The sequence below is a fragment of the Martes martes genome (genome assembly GCF_963455335.1).
Source record: "Martes martes genome assembly, chromosome: 12".
Classification (NCBI taxonomy): Eukaryota; Metazoa; Chordata; class Mammalia; order Carnivora; family Mustelidae; genus Martes; species Martes martes.
In genome coordinates, this window is record NC_137900.1 from 63,238,591 (window position 1) to 63,266,457 (window position 27,867).

At 40.9% G+C, this 27,867-nt stretch overlaps 1 protein-coding gene across 2 annotated transcripts; it reads right to left on the bottom strand.

The window, feature by feature from the left end:
* Positions 1-1,486: 1,486 nt before the first annotated feature.
* On the bottom strand, positions 1,487-27,178 carry XPA (XPA, DNA damage recognition and repair factor). 2 transcript variants are annotated; one of them, XR_013967780.1, is made up of 7 exons: positions 26,901-27,178; positions 24,739-24,849; positions 19,900-20,005; positions 12,051-12,216; positions 10,243-10,360; positions 7,139-7,370; positions 1,906-2,185 (listed from the first exon to the last, which is right to left on the bottom strand). XR_013967780.1 is itself a non-coding variant. In XM_080820301.1 (6 exons), exons 1-6 carry the CDS (start codon positions 27,076-27,078, stop codon positions 2,037-2,039), a joined length of 828 nt encoding a protein of 275 aa, XP_080676427.1. In that variant the 5' UTR covers positions 27,079-27,178; the 3' UTR covers positions 1,487-2,036. The 2 variants fall into 2 exon arrangements, 1 of the variants encoding a protein (XP_080676427.1); XM_080820301.1 differs by lacking the exon at positions 7,139-7,370 and having other exon boundaries at positions 1,487-2,185.
* Between the last annotated feature and the right edge of the window lie 689 nt (positions 27,179-27,867).

Sequence of the window (27,867 nt, forward strand, 5' to 3'; positions counted from 1 at the left end):
CTGCTTTCCCCATTCAAGCAGCTCATACAGACAAAAGAATGGCAGCTCACTACCATACCTCGCAAAGAAATCAATATTCTGTTAATACTCTATCAATGCCATTTAACATTTCCTTTGTCAAAGTGAACAAACACATGCTTTGTTTTCCTTGATTCTCAATCTCCCTTCCAGGAATAATTCAGGCAGTGGTTCATATGAAAATAAGTTTGCTTGCTCCTCCTGGAAAGTATTTAATATTTTGTTATATAACTTACTAATCTGTAATTATACCTAAAAATGAGAAATGAGGAAAAAACTTGCCAACCTGGGTAGAATACATTGTGCTGTCAGTATTCTCTGGATACTGGGATCCTCTTCAAGTGATGAAAGCGTGCATAGAAGCATATGGGAAACCAGACAAATCTAGAACTGTACTGTCCTGATGAGATTACTGCTCAAGTGCCACATGCCACAGATTGACCATCTTTAATCCTCACAACCATTCTCTGCGAGATGATTGTGCCCAACCAGATCGAAATACTCCCATGAAGTAACCTACCCAAGGCCCAGAGCTAAAAAAAAAAAAAAAGGAATTTGAACCTAAGTTACTGGGATTCAACAGCTTTTTATTGCCCATGCAGTTAATAACAGCTGCCTAGACCCCCCCTCATTACTCTGTTAACATCAAGCTGGAAGCTTTTTTGTGGTACCAGGAATATCTTGCTGCCTATTCTGAACCAATCAGTAATTAGCATGGCACACTTAAAAAATATATATATATATCAACACTGGACTAATACAGTAAACATTTCTATGTTGAATTCTTAGAGAATGATTAGTAATTACAGTCTCAAAAGTCTATTTGAGTTGGACTAGTTTAGATTTGCCTTTCTTCGAGCATCATCTCCAGGACAGCTGATCTAGAAAGGAAGATGATACATATATATACACGTGTATATATATGTATATATACATATACGTGTGTGTGTGTATATATACATATATATACACGTGTACATATATGTATCATCTTCCTTATATATACACACATATATACATATATATATATATATATATCTGTGAGATGATTGTGCCCAGCCAGATCAAAATACTCCCATGAAGTAACCTACCCAAGGCCCACAGCTAAAAAAGAGAAATTTGAACCTAAGTTCAAATTTTATATGTGTGTGTGTGTGTGTGTGTGTGTGTATATCTTGCATAGATCCTGTAATCAAGCACAAATCTTCTTACTAGCTGTAACTACCTTGTGATCTTCTGACAAGACAGGCAAAAGTGACTAATCTTGTTCCAGATGTCTGGGGTGATGTCAGGTTGTAGTATCACTTCCTTTAGAAGTGTGAAATAAATAAATTATCTTCCCTCCCAGGATTAAATGAGAATACCTGTAAGCCATTTCACATCACACCCGCCTGGTCCAGTAAGTGCTCTGTAAAATGTTAACAAGTTAGGATACACTTAGTACCTTTTCTGATCAAGAAGACAGTATGGCTGTTTTTCCATTTTAATCCAGATTTGAAAAGGGCTACCTCAACAAGGACGTTAGGGCCTATGGTAATAAACCATAAGGATACCGAAAACATGATCAGACTGCCATGACTCAATTCCTGCTGTCAGGCCTCGTCCAACAACAGCTCCCCACTTCCTCATGTGGAGACAGGGTCTAGAAGACCTGGCTAGCCTCTGGGGCGCAGGATCTACTACTGTCCCTGTTGTTTCCTAGAAGAATTCACTTCAGTTGCCCTTACCAAAAGTTCTTCCTCCTATTCCAATCTAGGGTTTGGTTTGGTGTATTTCTCAACTTTACCTTGAAGCTAACTTTCGAACCTATTCCACCCCTTGGCTCTAATCCCTACTGTAGAGAAAAGCAATCACAGACCCAGTATTTGCCCACAACCAGACCGGAAACTGAAGCTGTAACATATATATTTCTTCTGGAAGCATTTACACGAGTGTCCCATTCATCTATGAATAACATGTATATTTCTTCCAGAAGCGTTATTTACACGAGTGTCCCATTCATCTGTGAATAACTTAAGTCACATCTTCTCATAGGTCAGCTCATGGCCACACACGGTACAAGTCTTCCGATACAGGTCCTCCTCTAGGTTTTCCTCTGGTCCATACTCATGCTGATGAGCAACTGTCTCCCTTTTCCACACGCTGCTTCGTATCGCTCGCCGTAATTCTAAGAAAATAAATAAAAGCCGTTTTTCAGTGATGCTATTCACCTGAAGCCCAAATCCATCAAGGTGTAATGTAAACCAAGTATGGTTTACATTAATTTTTATAACAAATCAAAATTGATTCTATAACCTTAGCCAGCTTGGTCTGTGAAATTACTCACTGTTGGAGCCATGTGAAATGGGAGACAGAGAAATGGGCTAAGTGGGTTAGAGGGACAATAAAACAAAAAATTCAGAAGATGAGTAAAAGATGATTTCAAAAAATGGGATTTGTTCAAGTAGCTAAGAAAAATGATGCCACAGCAGGAAAGCGGGGGCGGGGGGGGGGTGGTCAGTCAGCTGGATAATTCAGGACAAAACCCATTTCAAAGCCCCGTACATTAGGGGCCGCTTCTCTAAGAGGCAGGCCAAGCTTTGCTTGCAAGAGAATTAGAAAGCCAAGAAGTCTGCTATTATGCTGGGGTTTCATCCTAGAGCAACTGCCTGTGCACCCGACCTGAAGTCCATTCAGTTCCTTATAAAATGAGAGCAATATTTTAGGAGAGGGATTCCCAATTATTGCAAAGTACAACCTAAATATAAGAATCAAAGCCAATTAAGAACTGGAAAGAAGGACTTTTTTTTTTTTACTTACTTATTTCACAGGCAGGGAAATGGAACAAAAATAGCATGTGACCTCAAGTCATCTATTCCAGAGCTTAGAACTTTTCCATTGTATCATGTTAAAATGTCATTTAAAAAAAAAAAAAATGTTGGATGCTTTGAAAAGTAACTAAGCCAATCACATGTAGAAAGTTCACACTGCATTACCTGAAGGAACCAAACGCTTAGTGTTAACTGGAAATTAACAAGCTAATAACTTCAATTTCTGGTTTAATGAACAGAAAGCAACACGAGTCGTTTACATTTTTTTATTCTAACCAGTGATCCATCAAGCCCAGCTTGGACAGCATGCTACCTAAGGAAGAATACGTTACATAATCTCAACCACAAAAATCACTGTGTACCAAGCAATCACACATTTTCTTTAATTCTCTTTAGATTTATAAGTAGTATCAAAATACTTGAACCTTTGTGTTTCGGCCATTATTGTATCTTAAGGATAAACAGATGGGAGTGCTATGTACCAGACACTGTTCTAAGCACTTTATCTATAAACACATTTAATCCTTACAATCCTTTGAGAAAAGTACAACTACCATCCTAATTTTAACAGATGAGAAAACCAAGGCCCAAAGAAGTTACATTCGTTGTGCCTAATATCAAACCGCTAGCTGATGGCAAAGGCGTGGTCTAGCTCATGTTCCTGTTAACCACGAAAGCTATGCTGCCCTTCCCCACCTCTGGTGTGAGAAGCCCCAGATCTCAGACCACCTTTTTCAGGCTTCACCGTACACACCTCTAGACAGTTTCCAAACCAGGGGAAAAATCGTCTTCATCCAAACAATAATCTGTATTCCTATATTCTGTCACATTCTGAAGGTGGCAATTTTTTCTAGACATACCTAGAATGCCTTATCCTTTTTTTTTTAACCTTAAGGTATTTCCAAATAAAAAATGAAATCATGTGCTGACTAGTACAGATGCCTCATGGTTTCCGTCAATGACAAGAAGAGGTCTCCTGTTTGAGTTCCAACAGCTCCCCTCCAAATCTGTTCTGATACAAGGTATCCCATCTGCTTTTCCTTTACTCCACTGAGAAAACGCTCTCAAAATCTGACTGCAACCTGGTCACTGCTAAACACTAACCTCTAACTTGAGCGTTATGTGAACTCAGGAAGAGAAAGAAGAGAGCTATTTGCTTAACACTAGAATACTGACAACAAAATCTAGTTTACTATCCATAATTGGTCATAATTGCACATAAGGTTTTTACTGATTTTATGGCTTTTTCTTCCCATCCTTCAGCTAGTAAATCAAGGATAATGACAAGAAATAAAGCCGTATCTTTAGTATTTACTAGACACTCCTGGAAAAACTTGTGCTAGAAGATAAGGAAGTACTAAAATACTGGTATGTTGATCATTTTCTTGCCTTCTTTCCCTTCCTGAACAATCTAGTCCCAAAAGCCATTAAGTGGAGCAAGTAAAGCAGGCATCTGTGGTGGGGAAGGGGGTGCCCAAGAAAAGTGAGGAGCTTCCTACGGTGAAGGCTGCTAGCAATAGTGAGGGGAAATTACGTACAGGGGCATCAATCGAATAACTACATTACAGATAGAGCCAATCAGGTCTCTCACTGTCAGAGAAGGGAGTTACAAACAAGGAAAAAAAAATGAGAATGAATTCTAAAATCCTAGATTAGAACTGGGTATATGAGTGTGAACTCAAGGTGTTAATTTATAACATATATGGGGCAGACATAAAAATACAGATAATATACATGTTTTGTGCTAGAAAGCAGAAGTCCTTGACAAGACATGGCAAAAGGACAGAGGAGCTTGCTTCAAGATTCCTTTTGGCCCAAATCTCAATCTTAACACCAAAATAAGGACAGAAATGAATCAAAAGCCAAGGAGAAGAACAGGAATTCATGAATCCATACCAATAATAAAATGGCAGAAAGGATGCTGCAGATCACTCTGGGGAAAGGATACAACCGCTGTATCCTCTATACTATACTTATCTTTGCAATCTTCTGGAACTTTTTTAATTATTTCCAAATAAAAACTTAAAAAGGAGTTAGCTTGAAGGGGCCAAATTTGAGACCATTTGAGTCTCAAAATAACAGGAATGGACTGTAACACTGATTTGAGCATAAGAATCCATGAATCCAACTTAATACTAAAAGAAGCCAAATAATAATTATAGGAAGAATAACAGAAATAGAAAGTCACCATTTACATCGAGCCTAGTAACAACAAGAGTCATGCCATGTGCTAAAACCCAGGTGTGAGATTTAAGGAAGGAGATGCTCACCCAGTACCAAAGAGTCCACCCCACAGATTTCCTCGTAATTATAATGGGGAAAGGATACCTAGACAACAGACAAATCTAGCAGACACCGACCCAACCACGCTAGCAAACAGAAGATCCCCTCTCAGCTGACAGCATGTGTCTCCTGATGTGACACACATGGACACATCACCAGGAAAGGACTCCTACCAAAAATGCCCACAATCTAATTGTGCAAAAATAAGCTGCTAATAAACCTAAATGGGGGCCATTCTTCAAATTGTTGGCAGTCTCCAAAAATGTTAATAGTCCAAAAAGAAAACCACTGAGGACCTAAAAGAGTAGACAGGCACCACCCTTGATTGGCCCTTGGATCCAACAACTAAAAAGCTGTGAAGGACATCAGAATGACTGAATGTCTAGGACATACTAGACAATAGCATTGTATTAACTTCACTGAGTTTGACACTGCTTTTCAGTTACACAGAATGCCATTGTTTACAGGAGATAACACGTTGAAATATTCATTACAATGTCCTCAGGCAACTCTAATGGGTCAACATTGTGTGTGTGTGCACACGTAAACAAATGTGGCAAAATGCCAATAGCATCTGGTGAAATCAAAAATTTTTAAATGAAGATTAAGTTTTTTACATTACTTCATTTAAGCAACTTAAAACTTCCAGAAAGTAGAGGTAACCACCTACTGCTGAGTGAGAAGAGGGAGGCAGGAAAGTCAGAGCCTTGAAGGGTGGGAGAGCCTCTCTAGGCCCGTGGGAGAGCTAAGGAGCCCTGGGAGCGAGGAGGGGGCACCGTGCCAGGCAGCACTGAAAGCCTAGCTGAGCTGGAGAACAAAACAGGTTACCAGGTTATAACCTCCTAGTCCTACAGGCCTAGAATTTCACAGCACAGAAAGCTATAGACTACCTCTCTGGAAATGTATAAAAATATCCATAAACAGTCTTGCTATGGGTATCTTCAGATAGATATTCTTTTTACCTGAAGAAGTTTCCCTTTAAATCCTTGTTTCAATGAAAAATTACTTTATGCCACTCTGAAACATGTATTTTATTTGCCTTTTTTTTTGAAAGGTTGTTTTATAGATATTTATCCTGTATCCAGCAACATTATTAAACTTTCTTCTAAGTTATAATAGTTTTTCAGTTCTAGTTATAATCATATCGCATTAAGTCAGTCTTTTGAAACAGATATAGCTTCTTTTCCTTTAGTTCTTCTACTGCATTGTATCCTACACTTTTGTAAAAAAGACGGCTTGTATTCAAAGAAGCCCAATGCTATTTAGGAGGTAAACTTACAGGAGAACTAGCTGAGGGAGACCAAACATTTTCATATACTTGATGGAAGGGCAGAAATTGTGACATAGGGTGCTCCTTGTTAACTAGAGGAAAAGTCACAAGGAAATACCCAAATAACATGAAGCTTTGATCTTATCTTGTCCTCCTCCATACACTGAAGCAAAGGAACATGGAACTGTGTCCTTCAAACTCCGCTGAGAGAAGCCCGAAAATGGTCATAAATAGAACCACAGGCCCAGAATGTAAAATGTCCACACACTTAGTAGGAACTCCAAAGTGGGCTTTTCTTACCCACCCTTTTGGGAGGAAAAGTGCATAGTAACAATGAAGAATTATTTTCCATTTTTTAGAAGGCTTACCTCTATCAGCACTAAGTAAGAGAAAACGGAGTCTAACTTTAAAGAAAAGCCTCATCTCCACCTTATTTGTGGAGAGACATGCAAGTCCAAAACATTTTATGTATTAGCACCAAATGAGAGTTCTCATCCGGATCAAAGGGAGCATGTAGTGCATTCTTTGAAATCCAGTCAAACGGAGCAGCAGTGATGCCCTTGTTTCTACTTCTGTCTTCTTGGATCTAAGAGATCTGTAATAACTCGAATTTGCTGACAATTCTTGCCTTTTACTTTGCCTATATTTATAAATACTTTATACTATTTATACTTAAATTTTTTCTGTAGTAAAACCAGTACTTTCTCAAACTGCTAAGCAGATCACATTTTCAAAGCAGGTAAATGTAATCTCTTACCTTTCCATAAAGAAGTAAGCTTGTGTCAGCTTCTTTGTGGATCAAAATCAGAAGACCAAGAGGAACCAGGTTCCAATTTCTTTTCAACTAAAAAACTTTTAGACTTGCTTTTATTTCTCTCTGCTCTGAGCAAACTGCACGGTAAGCTGCTTGTTCCTAATCTCTACAGTGTCTACTCCACTCTCATCCCCTTGCAGCCTAGTCAGGAGAACTGGAACTTGTTCACCGACCTCTAAAGTAAACCAACGAGAAGAAGCCATAATTAAACAGGGTACCCCACTGACCCCTGCACAGAAAAATACCATAAGACAACGGAGCAATGCTTTTACGACTGAGAGCGTGCTCAGGTTTTCATATGCAAAGGAAACTGGAAAACACTTAGGTTTGGAGGAACTTGGAAAATACACCCACTCAGAAAAATTTCCTCAAAAAGACACGCTTCATCCCAACAAGAAAGGAACTGAATTTAAGAAACCAGTCTTAAGGGTCCATGAAAAAATTCAGGGCAAATTCAAACTCTTCCAGGAAGAGAAAAAACCATAGTTTTATCTGATAATTAATAGAAGCAGTTTAACGTAGTGAGAAAAACAGCCAATTACATTTGAGTTTATATTTCTTTAATACCTATAAAAATTATATAAATCTTAAAAGAACTGTTATCTTAATTCTTATAGAAAAAAGTATAAAACAGATCCTATAATCTTCTACTGTTAGTCAAATTACATGAACTTAGCCCCATTCAGATGACCTCTTGACCAAACTACAGAGATCGTATCTAAAGAAAAATTATAGATCGCCCCCCTTTTTGAAGTATTTCATCACTTTGCAGGTCTCAGTTTCTAATGCCTTTATCCATATACTATAGTCTGCACCAAAACACCATCAGGAAGTGGCTTCAGGGGCAGCAGAGAGGGAAGAGTGGAGGCGATTCAGGTAGCTAGAGTTACCGACAACCCCAGGCTGGTCTGTAATGAGTCTGTAACTCTGCAGTCCGATCTCACGCCCAGTAAGAAGCTTCTGTTACTTTCCCCCTCAAGGCTCTCCTTGATGCCGGAAGAAGGAAGGGCTGAAGCAAAACCTCAGGTGAACATAGTCTAATGGAAGATTAAAGGACAGGACTAAACTGAAAGAAGTCTTTCCAAAGCCCCTTAGGTGGTTCTTGCTGGGGTTTCCAGTGACCCGGTACAGCAGTGGCTCATACGGGGAAGACTCTTCAATGAAATGCTTCTAGACGGCACAGTCTGCCACAGGAAATCTAACGAAGCCAGAGAAGTGCACTTGCCCCCTGACCCAGGAGCTGGCCTCTTAAGCCGCTAGACTTTATATAAAGACATATGTGAGGATGTTTATCATAAGGGTTTTGATAAACGTCGTAAGTATCAACAGTGCTTCCATTTTTATAAGAAATATTTTTAAAGAGTCTGTGTGTAGAAAAAAACTAGAAAAACAGACATTAAAATGTCACTACTGATGGCCTCTGGGCAGGAGACTACTACAAGTTCTTCACAGTTTCCCAACCTTTCTGCACTGCACACAATCTCGTCATGGAAAGAGAGAAAAAAGATCCTCACAAGAAGAAACAAGGCAGGCTTACAATATTTATTGCTGTAATATTTAACGTATCTGAGCTACCTTCCAAAACCTCTTCTAAATCCTAAACACATAAGCAAATTTATTTATTATGGCTAAGACACTCATTTTAAATGGATGTATATAAACCCAGTAACTACGTAAGATACATGCCATCCAGACGCACCCCACACCACAGCGGGCCTCTACAACTCCCGTGGGAGAACACGGATGCCTACTGAGCAAGATGCTATCCAGGGACTCGGCGGTCTAGCACGGAGTGCTCCTGCTGCTCCGACGCCAGCCCCCGCTGCCCGCCATCAGCACTGACCACACTCCCACAGGGGGTTAAATTTACTTTCTCTTCTGACCGGCTCAACTTCCAGCACGGATGCTAGTGCAGTGCCTGGTGACGCTACCGGAGGCACTGCTGGACAGAGGGATGACTGGACAGACTTACGCACAGAGGCATACACGGATGGATGGATAGGTACAGAGTAAGATGGACAAAGGAACGGACAGACAGATGTACGGACAAAGGAATGAATATACCAATGCAGACTTTCGGATATGAAAGCCTGCTTCCAGTTCCACCTCACTAATAACTACCGATGTAACAAGTCACTCTACCTTTTATTCACATAGAAAAGAAGAACGATTAGACCTGCTGACATGAGAAGGTTCCTTCTAGCTACTAAATTAGAGGACTAACACTTAGGCATGATTTTTTTCATTTTAAGCAATTGAAAGGTTTGCTGGTGGATATCATTTTTATAACCTGGTTAATCATATTTAAGATTGAACAGATGCCAAATCCTCGACCAAGGATATATCCCTGCTCTACCATTGCTCCTATATAAACACATAATTCACTCTGAGAGGATTTACACACTTTTTAGAACTGCAGTACTCTGAAGTTTGCACCGAGAGCCTCAAACTTTCAGTTTGAGGGCAAACTTTCAGTCTTGTCTTTGAATGTAAAAACATTCCAATCTACCGGTGACAGATCTTTAAACAAGAACTATTTAGTAAAGTCTTTTTGCAAGTCAATAAAAATACAGTCCTTCATGAGATCAATGTAGCCACTTCCTTTTCCTTTTCTTTTTTTTTAAGACCTTATTCTTTTTTAATTTTTAATTTTTTTATAAACATATAATGTATTTTTATCCCCAGGGGTACAGGTCTGTGAATCGCCAGGTTTACACACTTCACAGCACTCACCATAGCACATACCTTCCCCAATGTCCATAACCCCACCACCCTCTCCCTATCCCACCCTACCAACCCTCAGTTTGTGAGATTAAGAGTCTCTTATGGTTTGTCTCCCTCCCAATCCCATCTTGTTTCATTTATTCTTCTCCTACCCCCCTAACCCCCCATGTTGCATCTCCACTTCCTCATATCAGGGAGATCATATGACAGTTAAGACCTTATTTTTTAAGTAATCTCTACACCCAATGTGGGGCTCAGACTCACAACCCTAAGAGCAAGAGTCTCACGCTCTGACCGAACCAGCCAGGCACCCCTTCACTTACCTTTTACTTTCTTATCAAACTTCTTCTGTTTCATTTTCTCTCGGTTTTCCTGTCGAGCTTCCTTTGCTTCTTCTAATGCTTCCTGACTACCCCAAACTTCAAGAGACCTCTTCACAATCTACAACACAGAATCCAGATTTAAATAAGCCATGATTCAGAGTTAAGTATTATAAAGTCATAATGATTAAATCCATGGACACCAAAACATGATCTCACTCAAGGGCAATTATATAAGTATTTGAAATTCTGAAGATTTTAAATTGTGCTAAGAAACAACTCTAATAAGATCTTTATCTAAGCCTACAGAACCTCAGTAAGTGTAGGCTGAATTAGACGGTAAGTACAAGAGCTGGGCTCTGACTATAATTGTTTCTCTGTTTTCACATGAATCCACAGAAGTATCAGTAGCCAGTGGGTCGGATGAGTTTTGTCACACTCACCAAAAAAATGTGCAGACCAGTTAGCCACAGCCTATGTGAATATGAGGTCATCTCCAGAAAACTCTCCCGACAGAGAATCAGTCACTACTGCTCTTCTCCTCCTTGGTCCAGTACTGACTTCTGATCTTTAGAATGTTAACTTTTTTTCTTTTTAACTGGTACCTGAAGGACCTAAAGTCTTTATTCTAGCTTAAAAACTTTGCATTCTAGTATCTTTACTCTTTATAATATTTATTTACATTTAGGAGACTAACAAACACACTAAGAATTATGCTCAGGACCTCTCTCACAATACGTTAAGGGAACAAAAATACCAATCAAGGTAGCCAAACTCAAATTTCCTCCTGACATGATCAAACAATATCCTGGCGTTTCCTAAATTCTCAAACATCACATTTTCCAAACTCTAACACCCCTGAAATGCTGCAGCAACAGCGACCGGCTCACCAGTGCTTTAACAGCTAAGTAACAAAGTGGTTCAGAAGAATTGGACTCTGAATGCAAAGAAGTTTAGGAATACTGTAATAAATCTGGTGTAGTTACATTTCTTATGTATGTATGCACACGCATAATATACAGCAAAAAAAAAAAAAAGAGAGACTATGATAAATCTAATGGCACTATTTTAGTAAGAAGATAAAACCCTCAAGTGATAACAAGGCATTAGGTTGGCATCTTTTTCATTTTTAGTGATACATAAAATAGTGGTGATTCTTCTAATTAATGTTGCCTCAGGTTTAATAAAATTCAATAAACGATTAGCTTTACAATGCAGTTTCTTAATTTTATTTGAAGCTACTAGGATTTTCTAGTATTTTTCAATCAACCTGCTGTAAAGCAATGCCTCTCAATTTTTTTTTTTATATAATGGCACAAAAATAGGATGTGTGTACTCTTCTGTGATAGATACAGGAGGCTCTGACCTAAGGCACTCACACTAAGCAGTAATTATCTCCACACACCACTACAAGACCAGGAGTTGAAAAGATCTACTCTGAGACACAGGAGAGTTACAGAGACATTTGACATGGTTCCAGATGAGCATTTTTCCAAGTGGAGTTAGAGTTCAGGCATCTGTGAAATTCCTGAAACTTTGTAGGATTTTCAGTGGAGGATGGGTGGGTAGGGAAATGGGGCCTAACTTTTACTCCCAACTTAGCTCCCAAATTGTACCAGTAACATTACCTAATGTATTTGCCCCAAAGTACCACACCAAAAAGTCATTACTTAAGACTGTGACCCATATACAGAAGAACAGAAGGAAAACAATCTTTTTAACTCTGTAAGCAAAACTAAACTAAACTACTAAGTCTACCATTAAAACTTCACCTGATCAAGGGATTAAAAGGAGTATAACATATCAGAGACCTGTAATTTTAAGTAGAGTTTCATATCACCCCATTGTGAATGATGAGGATTCTTCTTCACAATAAATTTAAGAGCCGGCTCTCTTTTCTCTAAATCACAGTCTTTCAGAAGGTACTCTTGTTTGGCTTCTGTTTTAGTTATGAGCTTATGTTTATCATCAGCATCTCTGAAAATAAATTAAGTCCAGTACTGTATTAGTTATTTTAAATAAACTATGTTTTCAAATAGTCCAACAACCTAGAGGCAGGCATGCCAAAACATTATTTTAAAATAGTTTTTCCTGAGGTTCCTGGGTGGCTCAGTCATTAAGCATCTGCCTTCAGCTCTGGTCATGATCCCAGGGTTCTGGGATAGAGCCCCACCCCAGATCAGGCTCCTTGCTTGGCTGGGATCCTGCTTGTCCCTCTCCCTCTGACCCTCTCCCTCAAAGCAGGTTCTCTCCCACTCACTCTGTGTACTCACTCTCTCTTAAATAAATAAAAAATCTTTAAGCAACCAAAAACGGAGGCCCTTACTGCTAGGATAAATGAGGCAGAAGAAAGAATTAGTGATATAGAAGACTAAATGACGGAGAATAAAGAAGCTGAGCAAAAGAGAGACAACTCCTGGACCACAAGGGGAGAATTCAAGAGATAAGTGATACCATAAGACAAAACAATATTAGAATAATTGGGATCCCAGAAGAAGAAGAAAGAGAGAGAGGGACAGAAGGTATTTTGGAGCAAATTATAGCAGAGAATTTCCCTAATCTGGCAAAGGGAACAAGCATCAAAATCCAGGAGGCACAGAGAAACCCCCTCAAAATCAATAAAAATAGGTCCACATCCTGTCTAACAGTAAAACAAGTCTCAGTGACAAAGAGAAAATCCTGAAAGCAGCTCAGGACAAGAGGTCTGTAACCTACAACAGTAGAAATATTAGATTGGAAGCAGACCTATCCACAGAGACCTGGCAGGCCAGAAAGGACTGGCATGATATACTCAGAGCACTAAACAAGAAAAATATGCAGCCAAGAATACTATATCCAGCTAGGCTGTCACTGAAAATAGAAGGAGATTAAAAGCTTCCAGGACAAACAAAAATTAGAAGAATCTGCAAACACCAAACCAATCCTACAGGAAATATTGAAAGGGGTCCTCTAAGCAAAGAGAGAGCCTAAAAGTAACAGACCAGAAAGGAACAGAGACAATATACAGTAACAGTCACCTTACAGGCAATACAATGGCACTAAATTCATATCTTTCAATAGTTACTCTGAATGTAAATGGGCTAAATGCCCCAATCAAAAGAAAAGAGTATCAGAATGGATTAAAAAAAAAGACCCATTGATATGATATCTATAAGAAACTCATTTTAGACCCAAAGACACCTCCAGATTTAGAGTGAGGGGATGGAAAATAATTTACCATGCTAATGGACATCAAAAGAAAGCTGAGGCGGCAATCCTTATATCAGATAAATTAGATTTTAAGCCAAAGACTATAATAAGAGATAAGGAAGGGCACTATATCATACTTAAAAGGTCTGTCCAACAAGAAGATCTAAAAATTTTAAATATCTATGCCCCTAACATGGGAGCAGCCAATTATATAAACCAATTAATAACAAAATCAAAGAAACACATCAATAATAGTAGGGGACTTTAACACCCCCCTCACTCAAATGGACAGGTCATCTAAACAAAAGATCAATAAGGAAATAAAGGCTTTAAATGATACACTGGACCAGATGGACATCACATATTTAGAACATTCTATCCCAAAGCAACAGAATACACATTCTTCTCTAGTGCACATGGAACATTCTCCAGAATAGATCATATCCTGGGTCGCAAATCAGGTCTCAAATGGTACCAAAAGATTGGGATCATTCCCTGCATATTTTCAGAGCACGCTTTGAAACAAGAACTCAATCACAAGAGGAGAGTTGGAAGAACTCAAATACATGGAGGCTAAAGAGCATCCTACTAAGAATGAATGGGCCAACCAGGAAATTAAGGAAGAATTTTAAAAATTCAAGGAAACAAATGAAAATGAAAACACAACTGTTTAAAATCTTTGGGACACAGCAAAAGTAGTCCTGAGAGGAAAGTATATAGCAATACAAGCCTTTCTCAAGAAACAAGAAAGGTCTCAAGTACACCACCTAATCCTACACCTAAAAAAACTGGTGAAAGAACAGCAAATAAAGCCTAAACCCAGAAGGAGAAGAGAAATAACAAAGATCAGAGCAGAAACCAATGAAATAGAAATTAAAAGAACAGGAGAACAAATCAAAGAAACTAGGAGCTGGTTCTTTGAAAGAATTAATAAGACTGATAAACCCCTGGCCAGACTTACCAAAAACAAAAGAGAAAGGACCCAAATTAATAAAATCATGATAGAAAAAGGAGAGATCACAACCGACACCAAAAAAATACAAACAATTTTAAGAACATATTATGAGCAACAATACACCAGCAAATTTGACAACCTGGAAGAAATGGATGCATTCCTAGAGACATATAAACTACCAAAACTGAACCAAGAAGAAAGAGAAAACCTGAACAGACCCATAACCAGTAAGGAGATGGAAGCAGTAATCAAAAATCTCTCAGCAAGAACCCAGGGCCAGATGGCTTCCCAGGGGAATTCTACCAAACATTTAAAGAATTAATACCTATTCTCCTAAAACTGTTCCCAAAAATAGAAATGGAAGGAAAACTTCCAAACTCATTTTATGAGCATTACCTTGACCCTAAAACGACAACAACCCCATCAAAAAGGAGAATTACAGACCAATATCCTTGATGAACATGGATACAAAAATTCTCACCAAATACTAGCCAATAGGATCCAACAGTACATTAAAAGGATTATTCACCACAACCAAGTGGGATTTATTCCTGGGCTGCAAGGTTGGCTCAACATCCACAAATCAATCAATGTGATACAATACATTAATAAAAGAAAGAACAAGAACCATATAATACTCTCAATAGATGCTGAAAAAGCATTTGACAAAGTATAGCATCATTTCTTGATCAAAACTCTTCACAGTGTACGGATAGAGGGTAAATACCTCAATATCATCAAAGCCATCTATGAAAAACCCACAGCAAATATTCTCAAAGGGGAAAAACTGAGAGCTTTTCCCCTAAGGTCAGGAACATGGCAGGGCTGTCCAATATTCACCACTGCTATTCAACATAGTACTACAAGTCTTAGCCTCAGCAATCAGACAACAAAAAGAAATAAAAGGCATCCGAATCAGCAAAGAGGAAGTCAAACTTTCACTCTCTGCAGATGATAAGATATTTTATGGGGAAAACCCAAAAGACCGCACTCCAAAATGGCTAGAACTCGTAAAGGAATTCAGTGAAGTGTCAGGATATAAAATCAATGCACAGAAATCAGTTGCATTTCTATAAACCAACAGCAAGACAGAAGAAAAAGAAATTAAGGAGTCAATCCCATTTACAACTACACCCAAAACCATCTTTTTTTTTTGACAGAGAAAGATCACAAGCAGACAGAGAGGCAGGCAGAGAGAGAAGGGGAAGCAGGCTTCCAAAACTGTAAGATACCTAGGAATAAACCTAACCAAAGAGGCAAAGAATCTGTACTCAGAAAACTACAAAGTACTCGTGAAAGAAAATGTCTATGCTACCTAAAGCAATCTACACATTTAATGCAACCCCTATCAAAATACCATTAATTTTTTTCAAAGAAATGGAACAAAAAATCCTAAGATTTATATGGAACCAGGAAAGACCCTGAATAGCCAGAGGGATATTGAAAAAGAAAAAAAGTTGGCGACATCACAATTCCAGAATTCAAGCTCTATTACAAAGCTGTAATCATCAAGATGGTATGGTACGGGCACAAAAACAGACACACAGATCAATGGAACAGAACAGAGAGCCCAGAAATGGACCCTTAACTCTATGGTCAACTAATCTTCAACAAAGCATGAAAGAATGTCCGATGGGAAAAAGACAGTCTCTTCAATAAACGGTGTTGGGAAAATTGGATGGTCACATGCAGAAGAATGAAACTGGACCATTTCCTTATACTACGCACAAAAATAGACTCAAAATGGATGAAAGACCTCAATGTGAGACAGGAATCCATCAAAATCCTTGAGAACACAGGCAGCAATCTTTTCAACCTCAGCTGCAACAAATTCTTCCTAGAAACATCACCAAAAGCAAGGGAAGCAAGAGCGAAAATGAACTATTAGGACTTCATCAAGATCAAAAGCTTTTGCGCAGAAAAGGAAACAGTCAACAAAACCAAAAGACAACTGACAAAATGGGAGAAAATATTTGCAAATGACATATCAGATAAAGGGCTAGTATCCAAAATCTATAAAGAACTTACCAAACTCAACATCCAAAGAACAAATAATTCAATTAAGAAACAGGCAGAAGACATGAACAGACATTTCTGCAAAGAAGACATCCAAATGGCCAACAGACACATGAAAAAGTGCTCAACATCACTCAGCATCAGGGAAATAGAAATCAAAACCCCAGTGACATACCACCTCACACCAGTCAGAATGGCTAAAATCAACAAGTCAGGAAATGACAGGTGTTGGTATGGATGCAGAGAAAGGGGAACCCTCCTTCACTGTTGGTGGGAACGCAAGCTGGCGCAGCTACTCTGGAAAACAGTATGGAGGTTCCTCGAAAAGTTGAAAATAGAGCTACCCTACGATCCAGCAATCACACTACTGAGTAGTTACCCTAAAGATACAAATGTAGTGATCTGAAAGGACACATGCACCCGAATGTTTACAGCAGCAATGTCCACAATAGCCAAACTATGGAAAGAACCTAGATGTCCATCAACAGATGAATGGATAAAGAAGATGTGGTATATATATACAATGGAATACTATGCAGCCATCAGATAAATGAAATCTTGCCATTTGCAATGACATGGATGGAACTAGAGGAAGCAGAGCATATTATGCTCAGTGAAACAAGCCAATCAGAGAAAGAAAATTATCATATGATCTCCCTGATATGAGGAATGTGAGAAGCAGGATGAGGGGGTTGTGAAGTGTAGGGAGGGAAAAAATGAAACAAGATGGGATTGGGAGGGAGACAAACCATAAGAGACTTTTTTTTTATTTGACAGAGAAAGATCACAAGCAGGCAGAGAGGCAGGCAGAGAGAGAAGGGGAAGCAAGCTCCCTGCTGAGAGCCGGATATGGGGCTCAATCCCAGGACCCTGAGATCATGACCTGAGCTGAAGGCAGAAGCTTAACCCACTGAGCCACCCAGGCGCCCCAAAAGACTCTTAATCTCAGGAAACAAACTGAGGGTTGCCGGGGGGGTGGGGGGGAAGGGACAGGGTGGCTGGGTGATGGACACTGGAGACAGTATGTGCTATGGTGAGTGCTGTGAAATGTGTAAGCCTGGTGATTCACTGACCTGTACCCCCGAAGCAAATAATACATTATATGTTAGTAAAAATAAATAAATAAATAAAAATTAAAATCTAAAAAAAAAAAAAAATAGTTTTTCCTTCAACTCTCATGGTCAAGTTAGCAGCATAAAAATTCTAAACATTAAGATACTTTATCTTTTACTAATCTGGAGAAGCTATATTAGATTAGCAGCAGATCCAGGTCATTTAAGAAGAATTTCTTTTCTACTTATTTAAAGTAGCTCTTCGCCACAATGGATTTGAAATTACTAAAAGTATAGAAAATGTAAATGAGAAGACTCAATGGGTAAGAAAATATAAATCAAAGCATAAAGTCAGGGTCGGTGGGATAGAAGGAATTTGAGTATACAAGGTCCAACTGGCTCAGTTGTTTCAAAGCCAAGGTAAAAATGGAGGTTTAGTCAGTTACACAGTTCTTCTCATTTATTAGTTCTCCATCTACATGCCAGGTATTACTCAAGGTACCAGAAAAATAGCAAAGAAGAAAACAAAGCCTTGTTTTCATGAAGCTCCCATTCTGGTTAGGAGAAGACACTCAATAAGCAAACATAATGACAGAGAAAAGTGCCATAAAGAAACACAAAGCATGGTAAAGGAACAGAAATTCTGATAGACTGGGTAATCAAAGAAGGCCACTGATGAGGGAGCATTTGAGTATGGCCCTTAAAAAGTCAGAGAACATTCTAAACAGCTGGAGAAAGAACATCCTGAGCAGAGAGAACAGCAAGTGCAAAGGCTCTAGGGCAGGAGTGCACTTTGCAACTGGACTCACAGCAACTGAGCTGGTGGGACCAGAAGGCTTAAGGGAGGAGCAGTGGTGAGGAGGCGGTGGGCAGGAGGCGGGGGACAGGAGATCAAGTTTGAGACAGGTGGAAGCCCTGTAAGCAGTGTAGAGACAGTTCTAGTCTACACGGATTAAAAACCGTTGAAGAGTTCTGACTAAAATGTCTCCGTAGAAGACGACAATGGGACAAAGTGGGGGCACAGGCCAGTCAGAAGACCACCAGTGCCGTGCTCCAGGCCAGGGATGACGGTGGCCTCAGCAGAAGTCGTGGTGGGTGAGGGGACGAGGGGGTGAAGCAAGGATATGGAATAAACACAGAGCCAAATGGATTTGGAATTAAACACAAGATAAAAAGAAATAGTGAAGCTGGCCTTTACTGAAATGAGGTATAGGTCAGGGAGGGGAGGGGAGACTTAAAAATTGTGAAGAACTTTATGAGAGCTAAATAACTTGGAATTTTAAGCTAAAAGAGGGGACATATAAATGATATTCTACTAAAATTAAAATCTTTGAAGATACTGAAAGGAAACAGGATAAAGAGCTGTGTTCCTAATTACTTTAAAGTTTAAAAGAATTTTTCCAGACTACTACACAACTGTCTCTTAACTGATACATCAGGTGCTTCCATCTTCTCATGTAAGTAAGACTGTGTAATGTAGTTCCCAAAAGCTATCCATCCATACTTTAAGGAGTGACAGCACTGTGGATCTTAACCACTGTGTATCAGTGGGAAAAGAGTTTTAATAACTTGTAACTCCCAACAGGTGGGAAACATTTCCAGCCACAGATCTGATCGTGAGACCAGCAACATCTCCCATGCCCTCTTCCCAGGACTCTACCCAGCAACAAGTCAGTGGGGATGTCTCCCAACGGCCACAGCAGGGACTCAGAAAGGGCAGGTCCTCCAGGTAGGTGAGCAGTTGATCTAGGGTAGCGGGTCCAAGGAGGACCGGGGAACAGAAAAGAGGGCTGAGTAAGAATCTCAGATGGGGTCTCTGGTCCCACTGACACACTGGTTAAGATCCACAGTACTGTCACTTCTTAAAGTACGGATGGATCGTTTCTGAGAACTAAATTGCCACATATAACACAGGACATGCAGGGTAAACAGCAGGGACAGAACCATGTGGCATGAGAAGCATTATCCTGGGGTGACAGAAAGAGGACAGAGCCTAGAAGAAGAAAAGGAGAGAAGAATGTGACTTTTCCTCATCTCTTCTCTCCCCTTCACTCCCCTCCTCTCACTGAAGGCCCCAAACCTCTGACCAAGGTGTCCACAAACCCTGGGATAAGACAGAGGGCACCCACAGGGCCCAGGGGAAGAAAAGACTTAGGAACCGGCTACCGAAAGATGGTAAAGACCCACCAGGCCCACAGACAGGAAGACAGAACTATGGCCAAACCAGGCCATCCCTCCTACGTATAGGGCACATCATCACCACAATAAACACAGACTTCCTGTATTTCTTTGGCAAAATGGAAACCAGAGAAATTTTAGGAAACAGCTAGAATGAAAATTGTAATTACTAAGAATATTAAATCCACATGGATCTAATTATTGTTTTGTCCTAAACCTACACGTTAACACTAAACTTTAGCAATTGAGAACATCATCGGAAATAAGTACCTGCAGTTATCACAAGTTGCCAGATCAAAGTGGGTCATAAGGTAAGAATCCATAAATTCTTTACCACATTCTTCACATATTGCATAATCAAATTCCATAACAGGTCCTAAAGAAAGAAAGGTTAATTCTTTAGGTTTCCTTTTTTGTGACTTAGAACAATATATTTTCCCATATCTTAAGTTTATCAGCATGTACTCTATAACGGACACAAATACATTCACATGAAAGACAAAACCATGATTAAATAACCTTATATCTTAAAAAAATTTTTTTAAGAAAAAAAAAAACAACTATCAATTCATCAAGTACATTTGAACCCAAAACCATGTGTAGGATGCTTTTATTCATTCTGTATTGCTGCTGTAGCATATTACCACAAATCTGGCTAAAATAACACAAATTTATTATCTTAAAGATCTGTAGTTTCTAAGTCTGACACAGGTCTCAGTGGGCTACAGTCAAGGGCAGGGCTGCATTCCTTTCCAGGAGTTTTAGGGGACAATCTATTACCTGCCATTTTCAGTTTCTAGAGACTGCCTTTCTTGACTCATGACTCCCTTCCTCAATCTCCCAAGCCGGCAGTAACAGCTTCTCACATCACTCTTCTTCCATAACCACATCTCCCTGCGACTCTCTCCTGCTTTTTAAGTACCTGTGATTACACTGGGCCCACCTGGATAATACAGAATAATCTCTCACACATCTCAAGGTCTTTAACTTTAATCAATCTGCAAAGTCCCTTTTGCTATGTATGGTAATACACCACGGGATCCACAGTGATTGGAATGGGACACCTTTGGGGACTGTTACTCAGCCTACTACCATACTATTGAGAAGACAAAGGAGGGGAGAGAAAAAAAAAAAAAAAGGACAAAGGAGGCCAGTGCCAGAGTAAAAAGGGGAGGGGTCTTACAGATAGGGAGACGGGCACTAACAGACAACATGGAAAGGGCAGTCAAGAGCAAGTCAACACTAGAAGAGACAACACAGAATTCACTTTCAAATGGGAAACTTTGTCCCCCTCCATTCTACCCCACCACCGCCAAGAGAGCCAATATCTCAACAACGAGATTGTAAACTTGTGGGTAGAGATTATATTTAGCTATATATCCTCAGCTCCCAGCACAGAAACTACTCTCAGTAAAGCTCAATTTTTTTTGAGGACTTCAAATACCTAAGGATCTTTATCCTCTAGAACTGGTTCTCTGAGCAAGTCTGCAGTTTTACTAGTACGTCTTTAGGATGATTGCTACTGCCAAGCCCCCCACTCTAAGAACTGCCACAAATCCCTGTGGAAAAAAGAAGGTAGTCATTATTTGTCCACAGTTGGTTCGACATATTCCTATCACTGCCTTCCCTTACCTACTTTCAACACATCAAGGTTAGTTAATATTCCAGCACCCCTTAATTCCACTAATCTCCAAACTCTAACAAAAATATCACTCTTCCTTCTAGAATGTTAGCAGGGCATAGCCACAGACAAAAGGAAAAGTTAAAAATACAGTCAAAGATCTTCAAAAAAATTGATTACTAAAATGTGTTAGGAGAAAAACAGAGGTCTGACATACCAATTAAAAGACTACTGGATAACATTATTAATCAAAAGCCATAAAATGTGCATTTTCCTAGTTTTAGAAAGTCTTTATGATGGAAAATTTTAAATGTCCATCATGATGATTTTTCTACTCCTTTACTCCCTTTAAATTTATCAAGTGGAAACTGGCAGTCTAGTGTAAACAAGAGCCTACCCTCCCCACCATTCATTCACTCATGTACCTATTAATTATAGATATAGACGCACAGATTCCTAATTTTTTTCCAATGACATTACCACTCAGTAGTGTCCTTAATGAGTTCAGTGCTCAAAGTGTCTCAGATTTGGCCAGCAGGAGTCCTTTCAAGCTGTGTGACACACTTCTATCACTTTTGAACACTTACATATTTCTGGCATTACAGAATGTTCCAAACTCACCTGGTTGCCATCCTGCCCCAACCCTAGAATCAGCTATTTTTCTGTAGGGCCCTGGTTCCTTTCGTGGGGGGACAGTATCCGAGTCCAAGATCTGGACACCAGGTATGCTCACTGCCACTGGGTTCTCTTCACTTCAAGGCCCTTTCTGTGGACAGAGCTAAGAAATACATGCACATGTGTGTACATATATGTGCAAATACATGCACACATACATATATGTACGCGCGCAAGTACTCATGCGTACACATTTATCTTTCCAAGGTATAACTGACACTGTATTAGTTTCAGATGTCTAACATAATGACTTGATATTTATATATATTGTGAAATTATCACAATAAGTCTAGGTGACATCTGTCACCATATATAGTTTACAAAATCTTATGAGAACTTTTAAGATCTACTCTCCTAGCAGCTTTCAAATATGCAGCACAGTAATATTAGCTAGTTGCCATGCTCATGACTTATTTCATAACTAAAAGTCCTTCACACCCCCCCTTCCCTTATCACCTTCCTAGTGATCCTGGGGAACCTCTATTCCAAAAGCATTCGATAGGCTTTGCTTTATAGGCAAATGACCTAAATAATTTAATGGCCCAAATAATTTTAATTTTTCTCAGCTATGCTGAAGCTCTTTAAAAACTAACAAAGAAAACATGATATAGGGGCGACCGGGTAGCTCAGCCAGTTAAGTGTCTGACTCTTGATCTCACGTCATGATCTCAGGAGTCATTAGGCTTCCACAATAGGCTTCACGCTCAGGGCGGAGTCTGCTAGACAGTCTCTCTCCCTCTCCCAGGCTAAGTCAGCCCAGAGAATGAGGGCCTTTTCTAATGTGTCTCCCAAAGGGGATACTGTTGATGAGGTAATTGAGAGGACATGATGGCCAGCTGACCTGTGAGGCAGACCTGGGCAATTACACTCCTCATCCCCTACTCTATTCTTGGAATGCTCATTCTGCCCACCAGTCCCACAGCGGGAGCTGTTGCAAGGACAAACCCTTGACAGAGTAAGGTGTCGTTGAGGCCATCTGACCTGACTACGGGACTGAACCCACTTAAGCCTCTGTATAAACTGTTAAGATTTGACAGACGGATGCAGAGATATCCTCATCTCGCAGCCACCCAAGACAAGCCTCCTAAGGTCCCTTGATAATTAAAGCTGCCACCTATCTATGTGGAGTGTCCTGACTCCTTCAGTCTTGTGCCCTCTGTGTACATGCCACTGTGCAAACCAACACACACACCTTCTCTAACTTCCACAAACTCACTACCCAAGTTCTATTCACATGCGGCAGCCACACCATCGATGCAGAAGTAAACCTCCATTAAGCAAGAAGGCACTACAATAGGTTATCAATAAATATTTGTTGCGTGACAGGGCACCTGGGTGGCTTAGTTGGTTAAGCGTCTGCCTTCGGCTCAGATCATAGGTCATGATCCCAGGGATTGAGCCCCACATTATCGGGCTCCCAGCTCAGTGGGGAGCCTGCTTCTCCCTCTGCCCCTCCCTGCTGCATGTGTGTACGCAGTCTGACAAATGAAATCTTAAAAAAAATTGTTGTGTGACCTGTTAAATCAAAGTATAGGCTTTACAGCCCAAAGCTGAGTCCAAAATCTGCAGACAAAGTTACCACGAGTCTTCATATCCATAAAATCATAAGGACTTTAAAGGTCTTTAAGTCGATGCCTTCCCTCCTCCTACAGTGGTTCTCTAATATATCCTGGTCAGGTCCTTCCATCTCTGAACCCCTCCAGTGTTTTGCTATTTAGAAGCAGCAATTCACATGGTTGGGAAGTTTTTCCATTTCAGAGTCACCACGAGATTCACATGAAATACGTGCCAACTCTCTGTAAGTGCAAATTGCTAAATATATGCATGGTACTGGGCTGAAATCTCCCTCACTGTATTATAGTTGTCACCCACTGTTTAAAGTTCTGCCCTCCAAAGCAAATCACAGTGAGTATAATCGCTCTTCCACAGGGAAGCACTTACACTTGCAGGCAGTTACAAGAGTCCTCTAAGTTAAACCTAACCAGTTCTGACAACTGTTCCTCACATGTCATGAAGACCTCCATTTTTTTTTTTTTAAAGATTTTATTTATTTATTTGACAGAGAGAGATCACAGTAGACAGAGAGGCAGGCAGAGAGAGAGACAGGGAAGCAGGCTCCCCACTGAGCAGAGAGCCCGACGCGGGACTCAATCCCAGGACCCTGAGATCATGACCTGAGCCGAAGGCAGTGGCTTAACCCACTGAGCCACCCAGGCGCCCAAGACCTCCATTTTGATCACCCTATTTTGGACACTAAACACTTGTCAATATCCCCCTTAAATATGGCACCCAAACTGAACAAATACTTTAATCCTTCAAGTCTCAGCTTCTGAAGACAGTGTAATAAAACAGGACTCTTCCCTACCATGATGAACATATAACATTTCTGTTGCCACAGCTAAAACTAAACTAGGTTTTTTAAGCTTCCCCAAGGATAGAGTTACAGATATCTATATATCCCATTTTTCCTCCAAACAAGTAAAAGAATGTCCTAAATTTTATCCTTGGTAGAATGTTCGAGCCCCTCATTTCGGCCTATCAAGACAACGGAGTATATCAGAAGTCAATATATTGGCTGTCCCTATTTTAAAATAACAGAGAGCATCCGTAAGTACACAAACCACAAGTTAAACTAATTATTGCCAAACCGGTTGAATTTTTAATCTACCAGCAAAACTGCCAAACTCTATCCCTCTCACAAAGCTGACCTGCTCACGGACAATAGGTATGTCACTAACATCGATTTACAAAGAATTATGCATGTTACTCCAAACGACCAATCTAGATCCCTATTTTCTGAAAATACACTTTACCTGGTTGATGGACAACTTTTCCAGTTGTACGTTGTTCTTCTTCTTCCTCTTCCAGAATGAAGCCTCCTCTTGTGTCAATGATCCTTGGGGCTGCTTTTACATTAGCCACACCTATGAAAAGTAAATAAAAGTGGTCAATGATTTAACCAGGTAAGCCCATATGTTCCCTTGTGCATAAACAGATTATTTAAATTTAATATATATCAAATAAGACTAAGATGTCCACTGTTAGCACTTCTATTCAACATTATACTGAAGGGCCCAACTACTGCAAGATGGTAAGAAAATACAACAGGCATAAAGGTTGGAAAGGAGTAAAGCCGTCTTTATCCGCAGATGATAGATTAAGCACATAGAATATCCACAAGAATCCACAAAATAACATCGAGAAAAAGAGGTGTAAAACCTCTACAGTGCAATCGCCACTAAGAGATATCAAAGACCTAAATATAAATGGAGAAACAGACCACACACAGACTGGAAGCCTCAATATTCTATTTGGTGCTAAGATTTTTATCTGCAGTACTTTTATTTCAGCTACAGTACAATTTCCATTTTTTGTCTGAGCTAGGACATAGGCCATGGAAAAGACAGAGAAGAACTTGCTTAGAATGTGGTACTCAGGGCCTGAGGAAACAGCAAGCTGGAGCAGCAGAGAGAAATGGGGCTTTGTCTTGGCATGACTGAGCATCGTTCAGTATCCTGCTCAAGTCAAGGTCTTGACAACTCCAGCTGGTCCAAGCTCCTGAAGCACAGCGGGGTGTAGCCCATGTCACAGTGCAGTCCCTTGTCTGAGAACTCTTGCCAGAAAACTCTTACAGCACATACATTCTACCTTGCTTTCCATGATCAGAAGTTTAATACCTCTGTATGTTCTTTTTTGTACCCTTGTTCCAAAACCATTTAGCACAGATCTACAAACCTTTATGAAATCATGAATATGAAATAATACAAATGAACAACTTTCGTTCTGACTCTATAACATCTCAAGTTGAGAAAGAATAAGAGAACTAGAAAACAGAAGGATGACACCAGAACCATTAAAAGTGGCTGGAATTTGCAGATTCAGGATGAATATCAAGACAGGCTGCCAGCCCCAGTTCTTGTCATTCTTCCTTTCTTCTGGCTGAGGAAAAGGGGTAGTAGAGGACAGCTCCAAACTGTGCTCAACGATGCAAACAGTACGGGATATAGCTTTAGGAACACATGTACCTCACATTACAGAGGCAGTCCTGAAGATCTGCGTGTCATCTAAACTATTTTAAGTACCCTAGAGAAATTACTGGACTACAGTGGAAAATTATGACAGAAACGTACATACATGAAAGACACGCAGTCAAGGGCTGCCCTAAGAAAGGGGGAAGATAAAAATTCAGACAGAATTAACAGCCTTTCTTCCTAAAAGTGAGACAGTGCCTGGCACAGAAGCAGCAGCTGGTGAAAAGGAAAGGCCGTGAACCCAGTATTAGAGCTCAATTCTAGCCCTGATTAGCTTATACACTTGCCGCTAAGAACCTGACCAGATCCTTTTCCTTTCCTGGTCCTCAGTTACCACCTCAGTAAAACACCAGTACCAAACGCTGCCCTAATCATTTTCCAAGTTAACAGTGAGAATCAAGTTAGTCAACTTGAAACATGTGAAACACAACAGGTGTCACACTTGAGAGCCTCACGAACGCAGCAGCTCCTGCCTATTTGCCTCTCTCGGTGCCCGGCACGTAGCGAGCGGAACCAGAAAAGGCGCTCAATCGCCCTTTGTTGAGTGGATGAATTCGGAAGCGGTGCAGGAGGGCTGCAAGAATGGGTCCCAAGGCTAAAAGCTTTATACCAGGACTACCCCTGGGGCCGCTGGACGCGCAGCTGGGCAGGGAAAGCTAAGGCGCCGACCAACACTGGCTGGCACCTCCCGACGGTGAGGGCGGCTGCATCCAAGCTTAAGAGGAGAGCTGGGCCACCCGAGTACAGTGAGGAAAGACCCGGCTCCAGCGCGGAACCGCTAGTGGTCATAGCCCGCTCTGAAAGAGCCCACAGAGCGGACTCCCGGGACTGCGGGAGGACAGGTGCTCAGACGCGCGGGCAGCCGACGGGGCAGCCGACGCTGCACCCGGAACGCGGCACCCGGCCCGCCAGAGGGAAGGGGCAGGCGCCGCCAGGGCCCAAACCTCCAGTAGCCGCCGCCGCCGCCGCTGTTGCCGGATAGGGCCGGGCCGCCAGCCGGGCCTGGCGAAGCATCAGCGCCCGCTGCCGCTTCCGCTCGATGCTCGCCCGCACCGAGGCAGGCAGCTCCGCCGGCGGTTCCGAAGCCGCCGGCTCCCGCGAAGCGTCCCCGGCAGCCGCCATCTCCAAGCTCCCCGAGGGGCCGAGGCACCAGCCCCGCGCCTGCGCATTGATACCCCGTCTCGACGACGCCTGCACCGCCTCCGCGTGGACTCCACAGTACAGCCCCGGAGGAGAGCGCCTGCGCAATTTGAGGATGTCGGGGCGGAAGGGAGGGCGGTGGCGGAGTTTGCGCAGGCGCTGGGGCCGGGAATACCTGCTGGAAGGTAGTCTAGAAGGGGGGTGGGGGGGCGCTGAGGTCAATTTTCAGGACTTGGTCATCTTTAAAATAATAGTCTTGTTTAGAGGTTCAGAATACGGGCTTTAAGGGCGTCTGGGTGGCTCAGTGGGTTAAAGTCTCTGCTTTCGGCTCCGGTCATGAACCCAGCGCCCTGGGATCGAGCCCCGCATCAGGCTCCCTGCGGAGCCTGCTTCCTCCTCTGTCTGCCTGCCTCTCTGCCTACTTGTGATCTTTGTCTGTCGAATAAATAAATAGAATCTTAAAAAAAAAAAAAATACGGGCTTTGGAGTCAGATGTGGGTTAAGTTCTAGCTCTGACATTTACCATTGGTTGCTGGAACAAGTCATGTAACCTCAGTTCGGTTTCTTCAGTAGAAAAAAACGAGGATAATTACCGAACCACTTCCTGGGTTGTTAGAAAGATGAGCTGTAAAGGTTTTCAGCACAATGCCTGGCATACAGGAAGCTTCCAAAAAATAATAGCAGGTAGTAAAGGTAGTAGTGCCTGTCAAAAAAAGATCAATGGATGATTCATCTGACTACTTCCAAAGTGTGTCCTAGGGGCCAGAACCT

What these genes read in the sequence shown, in the direction of transcription:
- XPA (XM_080820301.1), bottom strand. Translation starts at nt 27,078, where the DNA reads ATGGCGGCTGCCGGGGACGCTTCGCGGGAGCCGGCGGCTTCGGAACCG. An exon ending in GGCGGCGGCGGCTACTGGAG is followed by an intron (nt 24,850 to 26,900) that starts GTTTGGGCCCTG and finishes TACTTTTCATAG; the next exon opens with GTGTGGCTAATGTAAAAGCA. An exon ending in AAAAGTTGTCCATCAACCAG is followed by an intron (nt 20,006 to 24,738) that starts GTAAAGTGTATT and finishes TTCTTTCTTTAG; the next exon opens with GACCTGTTATGGAATTTGAT.